The sequence below is a fragment of the Heliangelus exortis genome, chromosome 11 (genome assembly GCF_036169615.1).
Source record: "Heliangelus exortis chromosome 11, bHelExo1.hap1, whole genome shotgun sequence".
Classification (NCBI taxonomy): domain Eukaryota; kingdom Metazoa; phylum Chordata; class Aves; order Apodiformes; family Trochilidae; genus Heliangelus; species Heliangelus exortis.
Window position 1 is genome coordinate 14218460 of NC_092432.1, and position 12855 is coordinate 14231314.

The 12855-nt window shown below is 46.0% G+C and overlaps 1 protein-coding gene across 7 annotated transcripts in view; it reads right to left on the reverse strand.

Annotated features, from left to right (window-relative positions):
* Positions 1-12855, reverse strand: part of MYO9A (myosin IXA) — a 173142-nt gene that overhangs the window by 4503 nt on the left and 155784 nt on the right. For 6 of the 7 annotated variants that reach the window (XM_071754800.1, XM_071754798.1, XM_071754797.1 and 3 more), the window contains 14 exons: positions 11608-11720; positions 11047-11204; positions 10359-10582; positions 9823-9939; positions 9212-9400; positions 8247-8294; positions 7503-7614; positions 6571-6632; positions 5172-5364; positions 4606-4734; positions 4166-4271; positions 3557-3688; positions 2336-2459; positions 1472-1525 (listed from right to left, as the gene is read on the reverse strand). In XM_071754800.1, coding sequence (XP_071610901.1) covers positions 1472-1525; positions 2336-2459; positions 3557-3688; positions 4166-4271; positions 4606-4734; positions 5172-5364; positions 6571-6632; positions 7503-7614; positions 8247-8294; positions 9212-9400; positions 9823-9939; positions 10359-10582; positions 11047-11204; positions 11608-11720 — 1761 coding nt within the window. The remainder of the gene's footprint in view (positions 1-1471; positions 1526-2335; positions 2460-3556; positions 3689-4165; positions 4272-4605; positions 4735-5171; positions 5365-6570; positions 6633-7502; positions 7615-8246; positions 8295-9211; positions 9401-9822; positions 9940-10358; positions 10583-11046; positions 11205-11607; positions 11721-12855) is intronic. The other variant, XM_071754796.1, reaches the window with a different exon arrangement.

Sequence of the window (12855 nt, forward strand, 5' to 3'; positions counted from 1 at the left end):
TGTGTTGGCTCTGTGTGGGAGAACCATCTGGGCTTTGATTTGAACTCCAGCTTTATCATTAGATCACATCTTGCATCCTTCTCTCCCCTGTCCTTGATACTTCCTGAGCATCACAAGGGGCTCCACCAACACCTTTGGCCAACAGTAACTCTCACCTCATCACACTGCCCACAAGCTGATCTCACATACATGAGAACCATAAACATTTTGAGACCCAGCTCTACAGATCTGCTCCACAAAGTCAAAGAAAAAAATGGATTTTGGGGCATGAGGGACACCATGGACATTAGAAAGCTTCTATCTTAACCAGACACATCACATCTTCTAAATTCAAGATCCTGAACCAACCACGACTTAGGTGGTGTCAACCAGCCTGAATTCCCAACACCTGCATCTCCCTGTTGAAAAGCTTGTTGCAATGCAGCTTTTCTCCCCATAGGACTATTTAAACCCTGCCAGTGGGACATCCCTGGGCCTCTCTGACTCCCCACGTGCCTGGAGGAGGTTTGCAGGTTAAAGAAGCCTCCTTTCTTGCTGGGGATTTTCTCCATTTTACCCCTGTCATCTCTTAACATCACACCTTGGAGACCTTTCTCTGACAGCCAAGCTGCTCCCCTATCCCAGTGTTCTTCTGATGGCACCTTCTCATGTGGGTTCCTGAGCTGAAGCACAGCTACTCAGAATCCTATTAGCCAAAACCCCTGAGATCCCAAAGATCCCACCAGCTCGTGGACTTACGCCCCTACAAAATGACATGCTTGGGAAACAGCGTTAGGAGGGAACAGAGCTTAGATTTTGCTCTTCATCTCCAGAAGCATTGTGGGCTGAACCCAGCAGGAAGGGAAAAGCATCCCCAAAAACTTGCTGGTGCTTTTTTCACTTGTTGCAGTTTTGCTGGGAACTCAAACTCAAGCTGAGATGGAGTTGGGGAATACCGGTATTGCTGAACCTCTTCCAGTTCAAACCTGTGTCTCCTGACCTTGAGCTCAAGGTGGAGGAGACCTTTGGATGCCTCATAACCTCCAAAGCATTCGACCTGGGGGATTTATCTCTCATTTGGAGATACAACAGTGCTGCAAAAGCAACTTGATGCTGAAATGCACCTTGACCAAGCAGAAGTTGGGGTGGAAAGGGAAGAGATGAGTCCAGAAAAGCAAAGAAAAGAGAAGCACAGGATGGAAAAAGAAAATAGGAAAAAAAATAGTAGGAAAGGGAAAAGGGGCCGGAAGTGTGGGTTGTGGGTTTTTTGAGGAGCTGCGTGCAGGGATAGCTGAGCGCCGGCCGGCCCCAACTCTTGGTGCCCAGGGGACCTGTGGGAGAAATGGTGGCCCTGAGGAGCATCATCTGCTTGGGGCTGGGCTGGGCAAACGTCACAGAGAATGGCCGGTGGGACAAGGCTGGAATGAGCAGTGGTGACAGACAAGGGGGGGATGCAGGGGCTGGCGTGGGGCGCGCTGCAGTGGATACATACCGGGATTGAACCGCGGGTTATGCTCATAAATCTAACCGCAATTAGTACGGGCTTCTGGATTGGAGAGGAGATGAAAAGGAAAGCAGAAGGTTAGAGTGCACATGCTATCGCCCCTCCAAAAAGAAACCCGTTTCTGCTCATTTTTTCTGGGTTTTTTCCTGAACTGGGATGAGCGGGGCAGCTCTGCAGTACCAGTCCCACAACCTCAGGCAGCTCCTACTTGGGTTTTATCCCCCAAAAAGCAGGAGCAACACGGCGCTGAGGACCACAGCAGGCAGGGCCAAGCAGAGGGGCCTCTTGGCACCTTTATCCAAGCCTGGGATGACCACATTGTGTCAAGTCCATCCCTCTCCCGCAGCCCAACAAGCCAAGAGCAGCGTGCATCCGCAGCCCGCTGGCCACCCGGGAAGCGTGGAAGCTCAATGATATGGGTTTGAGGCTCCCAAAAGGTGGTGCAGAAGCAGGGAGAGCCTCTGGGGAAGCTCATTTTGGGTTCAGATAATGTGATAAGAGTACGGAAATGGATGGTCTGGGTCTCCACGGGGCAACATCGAGCCGGTCAGTGAAAAGGCTTGACTCAACCCAGCACCAAACAAGATCAAATGAAGGTGAAAACGTTGATCGGGAGCGTCTGAGCTGGAGCGACCATGTTTCCATGGACCGTTCCCATCTCCTTGTGCTTTGGCATGACTCCCTGCAAAGGCAAGGAACCACCATGGGGCTGAGGGTATCTGACCCAGGGGAGATTGTGTGGGAGGTTGCAAGGGGTTTGGGAGGCTGGAGTAAGAAGGAAAAGATCAGGTAGGGTTGCATTTGAGGGCAAGGAAAGGACAGAAGGGAACAGAGGTGGCTTTGGCATCTCACCATGGATCTGCGGATCAAGGAGAGGCGGCTCTTGGCTTTGTTCTCTGCAAACTCCAGGCTGTTGATGTCCTTGAGACGAGCCTTGTACTTGTTCATCTGCTCGATGACAATTAATTCTACACAACTAAAGGGAAAAAAACCCAAAACACCAACAGATTACAAAATGGGAGGGAGAAATTATTTGATCTGAGATGGCCCTGTCTTGCCTGAAGATCTGCCCTGAAGGAAGGAGAAAGGTCCAGCTGGAAACACAAGGGTAGCAGAAATTCCCCCTAAAAAGAGGGTGGATCAAGGAACTCAGACTAGAGAAATTAAACCTCCCCACAGATCTCACCATAGAAATTCCTCCCTTTGAAGAAGGGTCAAGGAACTCCAAACCTGGGAAGAGGCAGGTTGCTTCCAAGTTACAAATTGAGACTCACTTGCACATAGTAGTGCTGCAATAAGCTCCTTCAGCTGAGCTGTTTAATGCTGTCAGGAGCATGTTCGGGGCAAAAAATAAACCTTTCCACCTAATAAAGTGGGAGGATGTGCTACAGCAAAAGGCTAAGGGAAAAGCTGCAAAGGAATCCCATAGAAGGACCAGTGCTCCTACCAGGTGCAGGTCTAAGGACATTCTGGTCTTGGAGGTAAACCCACCTCTTTCAGAAGACCAGCCCTTCACTGTATGGTTTCTGTTCTTGTAATTGTCTCCATTATCTATTTTTCTATTCTATTTCTATTTCTATTATCTATCTGTAATAGGAGACAGACTATCTGAATCTGGGCAAGAGCTGTACTTTTTCCTTCTAAAATTTTTGCAATTAGGCCACACACTTTAAGGAAATCAAAGAATGCAGCATAATATTGCTGCAGACCAAACAAGCTCACCTCCTCAAATAAAAAAAGGATAAAATTAAGTAAGAATAAAGATCTGCTTGCCAAAAATGGGATTAACTAGAAAACCATGTCAGCATGAGCTCCACCTCTTCCTGCTGAGATGTGCTGGGTAGGAGCACAAGTTGATATGCTCTCATGGATGGTTCAACACTTAAAAATCCATCTTCACCAGCCTCTCGGGGATTTAGATAATGTGAAGCATCTTCACGAAGATGCATTGAATACATGTTTATATTTTCCACGCTAAAGCTCTCTATACTTGAGCCATTCCCCTCTAATTTAGGGTTATCAAGACATGAGTTCAACGCTAACGGAGCTGATCACCCAGCACCATGTTCTTACGTGGTTGTTTTACTGATGTCCTGAACGCTCTGCAGTGGGTCCGTCGTATCAGGGCAGCGGAGGATACAGGGAGCAAAGACAATGGCCAAGGCATTTGCTGACATTCGGTTGGTCTCTTCTTGGAGAGCAATCCTGAAAAAAAATAGGGATTAAGAGAGAAGTCAGAGCTGAAGGCACCTCCACTTCAACTCTTCCACATAGCCAAGGGTGAATAGAGGAGATGACACTTCTACAGCACTACCTCGCTCTGCTAGCAAGTGCGGTGCTCAGCCCTCATCTTTGCTCAATGGAGAAAGCCAAACCTAAAGACATCTCAGGTGTCCCCCCCAAGACAGAAGAAGAACCAGTGTTTTCTACTGAAACAACCTGTCCCTGCACTGGCAAGAGGACCCAAGGACTTGCAGGTACTAGGAATAAAGTGCTGTGGAGGTCGCTCATCAATATGAACATCATCTGGAGAAACAGCTCTGGAACCACCTCCTGAGAGACATGATGGACCTGAAAGCTCTTCCCTTTCCTTTGCCCACTGGCTTCTGGTCTTGGCTACTTTTGTATGAAGAGATGTCTGACTATCCACCCCTTGCCTGCTGCCTGAAGCTGCCAACGTACCTCACCAGATGGAAGATGAGACGCTCCAAGGTGCTGAGATGGGTGCGGGAGAGCTGATCGATGACAGAATACACTCCCCTCACCATCTCCTTCCTCTCCTGGAGGCCTGTGGAGAAAGCACCAGCATTTATGGTGCAGCTTCTACTTCCTCCTCAGATTTAAAATGATACTTTCTCAATTCCAGCTGACTTTACTTCTTAAAAGGCATTATGGGCTGAAATCTGCTGAACCACAATCAAACTTGTGCCACCAATGGAAGCAAGACCGAATTTCCTGTGGCTTTGCATTAAAAACCCTTATTGCCAAAAAATCAGATTCTGAAACCGGGCAAAAATGATTTGGTAAAACCAGGTGATTTGGGAGCAGGGAGTAAATAGGCACTAGAAGTGGTCACTGTTTTGGTTTGCTGAGGGAATGGCATCGTGAAGGAGGCTCCTTACCCATTGCCCGCAGAAACTCTTCGTAGAGCTCAAAGGTCATGAGAGGGTTGGGCAGATCACGGAGCCACTGCTTGAACACACTGGCGATGACATGGATGTTGTAGTCATCTAAACTGACGTTGTCAATGTCTGTGTTGGGCAGTGGATCAAGGAGAAAGAAGAAAAACAAGAGGCCTCGATCAATATGAAGCTGTAGATGCTACCCTAGGATAGAAAAGGTTCTTGACACTGCGTTCAGTGTCAAGAAATCCACTGCCTAGTTTCAGTTCTATGTCTTAAGACAAGCATTTTCCAGGGCAAGTAACCTGAGGTGGACCAGGATTTCTAAGATGGTGTTTTACCCCCAGCTAGAAGGACTTTTTTAATGTGTTGCACCCAAAAAGGTTTAAGTCAGTGGCTGGAGAACTGATTTGGGCTGGAGACATGAAAGCATTGCTTGTGTTTTCACAGCCCATAGTCAGGGAAGACAGGAGTGGTCCTCTGTTTTGCATCCCACCTTCCTTCCAGCCAACCTTGCTGCTGCAGAGATTTTTCTCCCCGAGTGCTTTTTTCTCCCATCCTTTTACCTGTATCAAGTCCTTGCCGCAGCTCCTTGATCTTGTTGGTGGACCCTGATTTTCTGTAAATGCCCTCAGTGTACAGCCCATGCATTTCAATGTAGTTGATGAGCTTCTCCACCAGCACCGGCACCGCTCGCTCCTCACTGGTCAAGCGGGAGAGCTCCACACCAAACTGCCGGGAGGAGAGCTCAGGGTCATACTGAGGGAGAAAAGGAAAAAAATAAAAAGAAAGGGTTAAAATTCTTTCAGGAAGCAATGCTGGCACAGTGCTCACATCCAATTACTATTCAAAACTTCTTCAGATGATCCAGGCAACCTAGATGTCTAATGAAGTCATCAGCAAAGGAGGACAGGACAGCCAGCAAGGTACATCTTGAAAAGCTATAGAGCTTTCTCTGGACATGTACCTGAAGTCATACAAATCTGAATTTTATTTCTTTAACCACCTCACTGTGGTTATATCCTCAGCCTGGCAGAGCCAACACAGCTGGGCACAGTGGGCCCCTACCTCCTGTCCCTCTAGCACCATCTCCAGGGATTATTTCACTGCCCAAAGAGGACATACAAAGCAGAATAGGTAAATCTGAGTCTTGGGTACTCAGATTAACTCACAGCATCAGGGATTGCAAAATATCTGTGAACAAACATGATGCCAGATAAAAGCATGAAAAAAAGGCACTGATAGGTAACGTGAGGAAGATTCCCACACTTTTTTTCACTAGGGAAAAGAAGTTCAAGTGAACTTTGCTCAAGTTCACCATAGACCTGGAGAAAGGGATCTAGACTGAGCCAGTGCTAATGGTTACAAAATCAACCACTGCCAGAAAATAAAGACCTCTTTCTCAAAGCATAATGGGTGGTTTGTGGCTCCTCATCACTGAACCCTAAAAACACTAACCCACCAAGCACAGACAAGCCAGAGCCTTCTTAGAGGACCTCCAACTGTGCAAGTGGGAAGCTACATTGACCTTGCCTCCTTAGGTACAGCACAAGCACTTTGTACAGAGAAACCCCAAAAAACAAGAGAGCTCCAAGGATCTGTGAGCTACTCTGGAAAAAGCAAATTGGGAGATTTCATTGAACTTCCCACATCTGTAGAGCAGAAACTCCCATGTGGTGTTACCGCCTCTTGCAGAAACACTGCCAGCAAGGGAAAGAGGGCAGCAAAAACAGTGTATCAAAGCAAATATATTCCAGTTTCTATATATTCAAATCTATATTCAGAATATTTATTGGGAAAATGCAATCCTGCAGCTTATGGAGGCTGTGTATTATGGAGGCCTCTTGCAGGAGAGTTATTGCCAGAGTAGTATTGGATTCTGTGCCTGCAAATATTTTTCATATATGCCTGGGATTTGCTATCTGAAAGGTATTTAATGGAAGAAAAGGAATAAGAGACATTTACCTTTTTGGAGCACTTCGTTGTGGTTTTAAGACAGCACTTCTTGTGACAAGCATATTTACATACTGCAATGGAAAAAAGGGGAATGCAATAATCCAAAAAGTCAGATCACTGGAGAATATGTATTAATATGAATTAAGTAGCTCCTCTCAGGACCAGGAGGTCAAAAGCATGTTGAATTTGCTGTTCCCAGGGGCCAAGTCTATATTAGATCCACTAAAAAAAAATGAAGCCTTTAATATTAAAGGTCCCTTATTTAAGTACTTGAAACATTACGAAAAACCCCTGATAGATGAAGTTGAAAATAATCCATGAGTTCCTCTGAGCTATCAGACACTGAAACCCTCCAAGAGGTTGGAAACAAGCCCTCATCTGTATTCTTCCCACACTGGATGAGCCTGAAATACCTCAGGATTGATACCTTCAACTTAGGCAAAGAAACATGGGAAAAAACAGCATGATGGATAAACCTTTTCAATTGGCCCCCTCTACTGTCCTGAGCTCTCAAAAAATTCATGTGCCTAGACATCAAATGGGCTAAGTCAAATGAATTTAACATGGGCACAAGACCCACAGGAATCCTGTGGGTTAAAGTCATAGGGCTCATTCTCTATATCTGACTGTCTACCCTCCCTTTACCGTGACTCTTAAATGTGGTTTGACTTTCTGGGATGACCATAGGACTTTCTGGGATAAACACGGGACCTTCTGGGAAAGAAAACCACAAAATCAACCACACTATGATGAGGAAGGACTGTTGGGATGAACTTACTTGATGACTTCAGAAACCTTTAGGATCTGTCCCTGAAGCTCTTCTAATATGAAAAAACCCCCAAATTATTTAAAAGTGGGGTTGCAGAAACCAGCAGGAAACATCCCAAAACTCATCACTGTGACACAAGCACATGAAAAAAGGGCAAAGAGAGGGAACTTACATTTACAAACAGAAGCCCTGTCCATTATCCAGATCAAGGAGGAACAATATTCACAGTAGGTGGGGATGCTGTACTGGGTTGCCTTAAAAATGTGACCGTTGTGCTCTTCCACCTGCAATGAGAAAGATGGCGTGGTCAGAAGAAAGAGATGGTTGAAGAGTTTGCTGCAAAACAGGGAGATGAATGAACACAGTCAGATGCCAACTTTTATCTGTTATTTGCTATTTTTGTTTCCTTTGCAGCTTAATAACCCCATGAAGAACCCCACACATGGAGCTGGCAAGGGAACTGCATTTAACTGAGGTTGGCTGCTCAGCCTCTCCATGTTATGAAGGTCTTCTATGCATCCACAGCCCTATTTTTGCTCTGCATCTGCATCCTTCCTAGTACTAACGCATCCTTTATGAAGAAAGGAGATGTCATCTCCTACCCCTGGAAAACACACACCTTAAATTTATGCAGAAACCCAGAGCAACACTTGGTTTTGCCCTCTGTTCTTCCATAATAACTCCTGACATCACCTCTTGACTGATGTGGGACATGTTTTCAGAGGACAACCTACAGTGAGCCTTCATCAAGCAAACCCGATCCACCTCATCCAGCCTTCTAGAAAGTGTCTTCATGCCTGCACATTCACTAGGGTGTGATGTTCAGATCACAGAGTAGAAGACCCATCATGAGCAGGTCTATTACCACTCATGATCTTGGTCACAAGTCCATTAATTTTTTTAGTGCTCAACTCACCACATCTGCTTCCTTTTTTCTTCTCTTTTTTCGTTCTGTTTTTGGCACCTGGTAACAGAAAGAGGTGTAAGGGTATTCAGGCAATTTCTCCAGGTGAAGCCTACAGAAGTCTTGTATCTAACTGCCAACTGCTTCCCAGCCACATTCTCCAGTGAGGAGATGTCACTATAGATAACTCCTACAGACCACCCCTTTCTCAGAAATCCCTCAGACAATTGTCCCCATCTTCCTCTCCGAGTTGGGATGAGCTGCTCTGCCTCCAAGTCCAGTATCAGTGACCTAAAGCTCTCCCATCTCATGGAAGACACCCAAGGAGGACATGGCACAGCACTGCAGCCAGACCTGATGCTCCGCCTGCTCAGAAGAAAACCTTCCAAGAGAGCAGCCTGGGGAGGACTTGGAGCAGAAGAGCCAGAAGCACAATAAACAGCATCTCCAAAGCCCAGCCTGAGACCCCATGATTGTCCTTGCAGACAATAAGGAGCAGAAAGCAAAGAGCTCAGATTTGTAAAAGGCACACTGCAAACTATGCTTTAAAAATTGCATGGACAGCCACTGCTCCTGTCCTCTTCTGCAACACAGTCAACAGTCACCTGAGAAGAGGTCAAGAGACGAGGAGAGCATTGCTCTCTCCTACTTGCCCTCAAAGATAGAAAAAACCCTCCAAAAAAACTAAAAAGGAATCCCTGGGAGCCGCCTTTCCCACCGCCCATGGATGGTTACATCTTTGACATGCAGACATCTACACATTGACATTGGCCAAATCTCAACTCATTCCAAAGGGTTGTTTTTTTCTTTTCACTGGGCTTTGCTAAGCCCAGTGAAATACAACCAGCAAGTCACACCTTGCTTTCTAGCAGGCTTGTGTTGTCCTCCTCAGCTTAAAACAGAGGAGAAGACAGCAGAGGTGACTACAGAGAGCATGACCCCAAATCTCTAAGGGGTTGAAGAAAAGTGCTGCTTACCTTCACAGCAGTGTAGTCCAAGGGTTTGTACTCGATCATATATTCATCCAGGAAGACTTTGAAGGTATTGACCCAGACTTTAACTGGAGATTCACTCCAGTCCCTCTGTTCAAGCCTCATGGTCTTCTCCAGAATCTGCTCGAATAAGGCGTAAAGGTCCTTGTAGCGGATACTTTTCCCATCATCCACCTTTCAGGGAAACAGAAGCAAAAAGAAAAGGGATTTTTGCACACCCTGGACTGTCCATTCTGCTTCAGACAATCATTGCAGCCTGACCAGCTTCCAAACGCTCGGGGAAAGCCCAAGTATGATTAAAAGAAGGAAAAAAGGACCATTTAATAGTTGGTTTGTGACCTCTGGCAGGGTGGCTTCCTGGTGCATAGAGCAAGAGGATATTAAATGCCAGCTCTGGGAACTTTTTGGTGGAATTTGAGCAATAAAAAAAGTCCAACTTTACAGCTCATGGGACTGAATACAAAGGAAGAACATCTTTCATTTGGGATATGCAGACCAGGAATGGAAAACTCAGCAATGTCTCCACCACCAGGACTACTCAGAACATCTTGTCTCTCCTGGAGATGGAAGTTCTCACCCACCATCCAGTCACTTACCGCCAATGCTGAGGAGTAAAAGCTGAAGATGTTTTGTCGGAATTCCTTCAATGCTTTTTTGAACACAACATCCACCAGCGTGTCCTTCTTGCTGTCCTCATTATCCAGTTCATTCATCTGGGAAAGCAAAGGGATTTATGTGCCCACATGAGAAGTGAGATGAAGCAGCACCAATGAGCAGCCACGTCACCATGCGCAAGCCCACAGTGACTACAAGGTGGTTTCTCCTGCACTCCATCCTAAGAACACAAACACTTCCCTGCAGCTTTCAGCTCTTGCACCACACATTTCTGATGCCACCAGGGCCAACTCAAAACAAGGGAAGCACCAAAACTACTGTGCCCGGCCAGCACAACCATGTGGTGCACACACAGTGTGTCTGTCTTTCCTCCAGACCAGCCCTGAGGCATTACCTGCACCCTGCTAACCTGCACCCTTAGATGAATTATTAACATTTCTACTGCAACCCCAAAGATAATTATGGCTTGATTACCTCCATCTGATGATTTAGTTGGGGCAGTGAGGAGAAGAGTTACCTTTTTCAGGAGAAACTCATCCATGCTCTTCAAGTCACTAGCGCTGGTTATGATTTGCAGTGAGTCGTTCTGCCACTGCACAGGCTCCAGGGCCACGTTGCTGATCTTGACGCTGCGCTTGCGTTTCACTTTGGGAGAAGGCTCCTTGTTCTCCTTAAACTCCCGACGGTAGATACCGGACAGCTCAGGGCTTCGCGGAGGGGTCAGGTGGTGAGGACCCAACTCTGTGGGTGATAATTAAAAAGGGGGAAAGAAATTGAAGAACAGTTCTGCCACTAAAATAGGGAGATGGGCATCAGAATAAACCTGCAGAGGAGAAAAGCACTTGTAGGTACTTGCAGGATGATTAAATGTAATTTCTTCTTTGGTTTTCCCCTCCATCAAGAGGGGAATTGTCTGTCCACATCCATTCAGCTTCCAGGAGGACAAGCAATATGGAAGATCTGTTTTGGATCCCACCTTCTAACCTACTGGCTGACGTTTCCAGGGACATGAACCAGGACATTAAGCCTGTGCATCTTCCCAATCCATTTTCCCACAGCAGCCTCAGCTGGACCACACCAGAGTAGAAGGATTCTCCTACTTACAGACACCCAAACTCTACATACAAACCGATCTTCCTCAGTTCTGTACCTTTACCCAAGCTCCAAGATAGTAGGCCACACCTGGCTGTATCATTAAGCCTTACCTTCACCAAGCTGCAAGCCAGAAATCACCTCCCTGCTGGGGGCTTCTGGCTCTGCATACAGCTCTAGCAGCTCAGACTGGGTAGCAAGCTTCTCCCGTGGGGTCTTCTTCTCTCCCTGCTTTCCCTTTGCCCAAAATCTCATCTTGGCTCGCTGAGGCCTGAAAATAAATTGTGGAAAGAGAGCAACATTAATTATGAAAGTGTCCTTCTACCCAAGACTGCCCCAAGTCTCCCCAACTTTCATTTGAGGAGAAGTTAAATCCACACAACTTCTACCCGAAAAAACAGACTGTGTTCCCTGAGGAAAGACAAGAAACTAAAGTTTCATGCATGCAATTGAGTTGTTTGGAAGGGGATGTCTCACCCATGATGTCAAAACTTCATTGCAATGTAAATAGGATGGCCTTGTCTAATTGGGCATATCCATGGTCATGTGGGACAAGTAACTCATGTGCTATCTTTGGCTGGTGGAGCTCCAAAGGAGCCAAGATGGTTCAGCAAGGCGGAGAGCAAGAAGGACACAGGAGAGACCCGTCTCTCACCTCCAGCCATGTTTCCTACCTCCCATCAGGAGCCAGGCTCTTCTGTGTGGCCACCAGCTTCCCAATCTCCCCCTGAGACATGGTTTTGTGCAGCTTCGTTTGGCCTTCCCCGGAGGCGAATCGCTGCGCTGTCTGTAACAATTCCAAGCACAAAGTGCTTAAAAGCAAGACACCTCTTGGAATGCCAGCTGAATAACATGTTTTTCCTACAAAAGTTAGATATTTCACCTGTTACATCTTTATTTCTACCTGCCTACAGCTGAAAATCTCCAGTCTTGTCAAGCCAGCTACAACTGGAGAAGTATTTTAACGGCTTCTAAAAAAGAAAGGCATTTCCCTTGCTCCAACCCTACATCGAGGTCCAACCTTCTTTCTCCTTGAGCAACTGATGACAAAAATCAATAACCACCTCCTTCTGGTTTGGGCAGCCCAGCTCTCCATCCCACAAGGGATGTTAGCCATCACCTTTAGGCACAACAAAGTGGTTTGTGGTGTTCCTAGCACCAGAAGAACCTTCAGTCCATGGATCTGTCTCAGTAGAGCTTCTTCCTCTAACTCTTTTTGAGAACTTTACAGAGAACACCAAAGTCTGTGTGCCAAGGACATGTTAAAATGAACCCTTTAGCAATTAAAGATTTTGCAGCTTTAATATGAAGGATCTTCACTTTTGCCAGTATTTAAAATGCCCTGGCATAATTTCTAAGTGCAAAATAAATTTGCAATAATTCAACCTAATGGGATTCCATAAAACAGCTCAGTAATAGTCTTTCCATATTTGTAAAAAATAGCTACTTTTGTTCTTTTTTCCAATTGCAGCTGTGATTTTGGAGTTGGACTCCTGGAGAAGAGACTTCTGGCATGAGGGAAGTAGGGAAGTAGGCTGTATTAGGGAGACAACAGTCAAATACCTCCTGTAGCTTTCCTATCACCCAACTGTCTCAGTTGACCACACTGTGGCTTTAAGCATTTCTTTTTCTTCTATTAAAAATATTTCGAATAAAATGATATAAAATATAGGCTGGAAGGGAGTCACATGGATTACATTTTCTCTTCTTCAAGGTTTTATTCTTCACCCCTGGACTAACCTCTCTACCAGCCAGGAGATGGCAGCACATAAGGCAAAATCGTCACTGGGAAAGAAAAAAACTGCCTAAACCATCCAATGATTTCCTGTTTCACTCACTCTCACATTTAGGTGACGTTGACACAGAAATTGTGGACAGATACTGGGAAAAATAGCCCCTCAAACCCCCTGAAAGTGATTTCC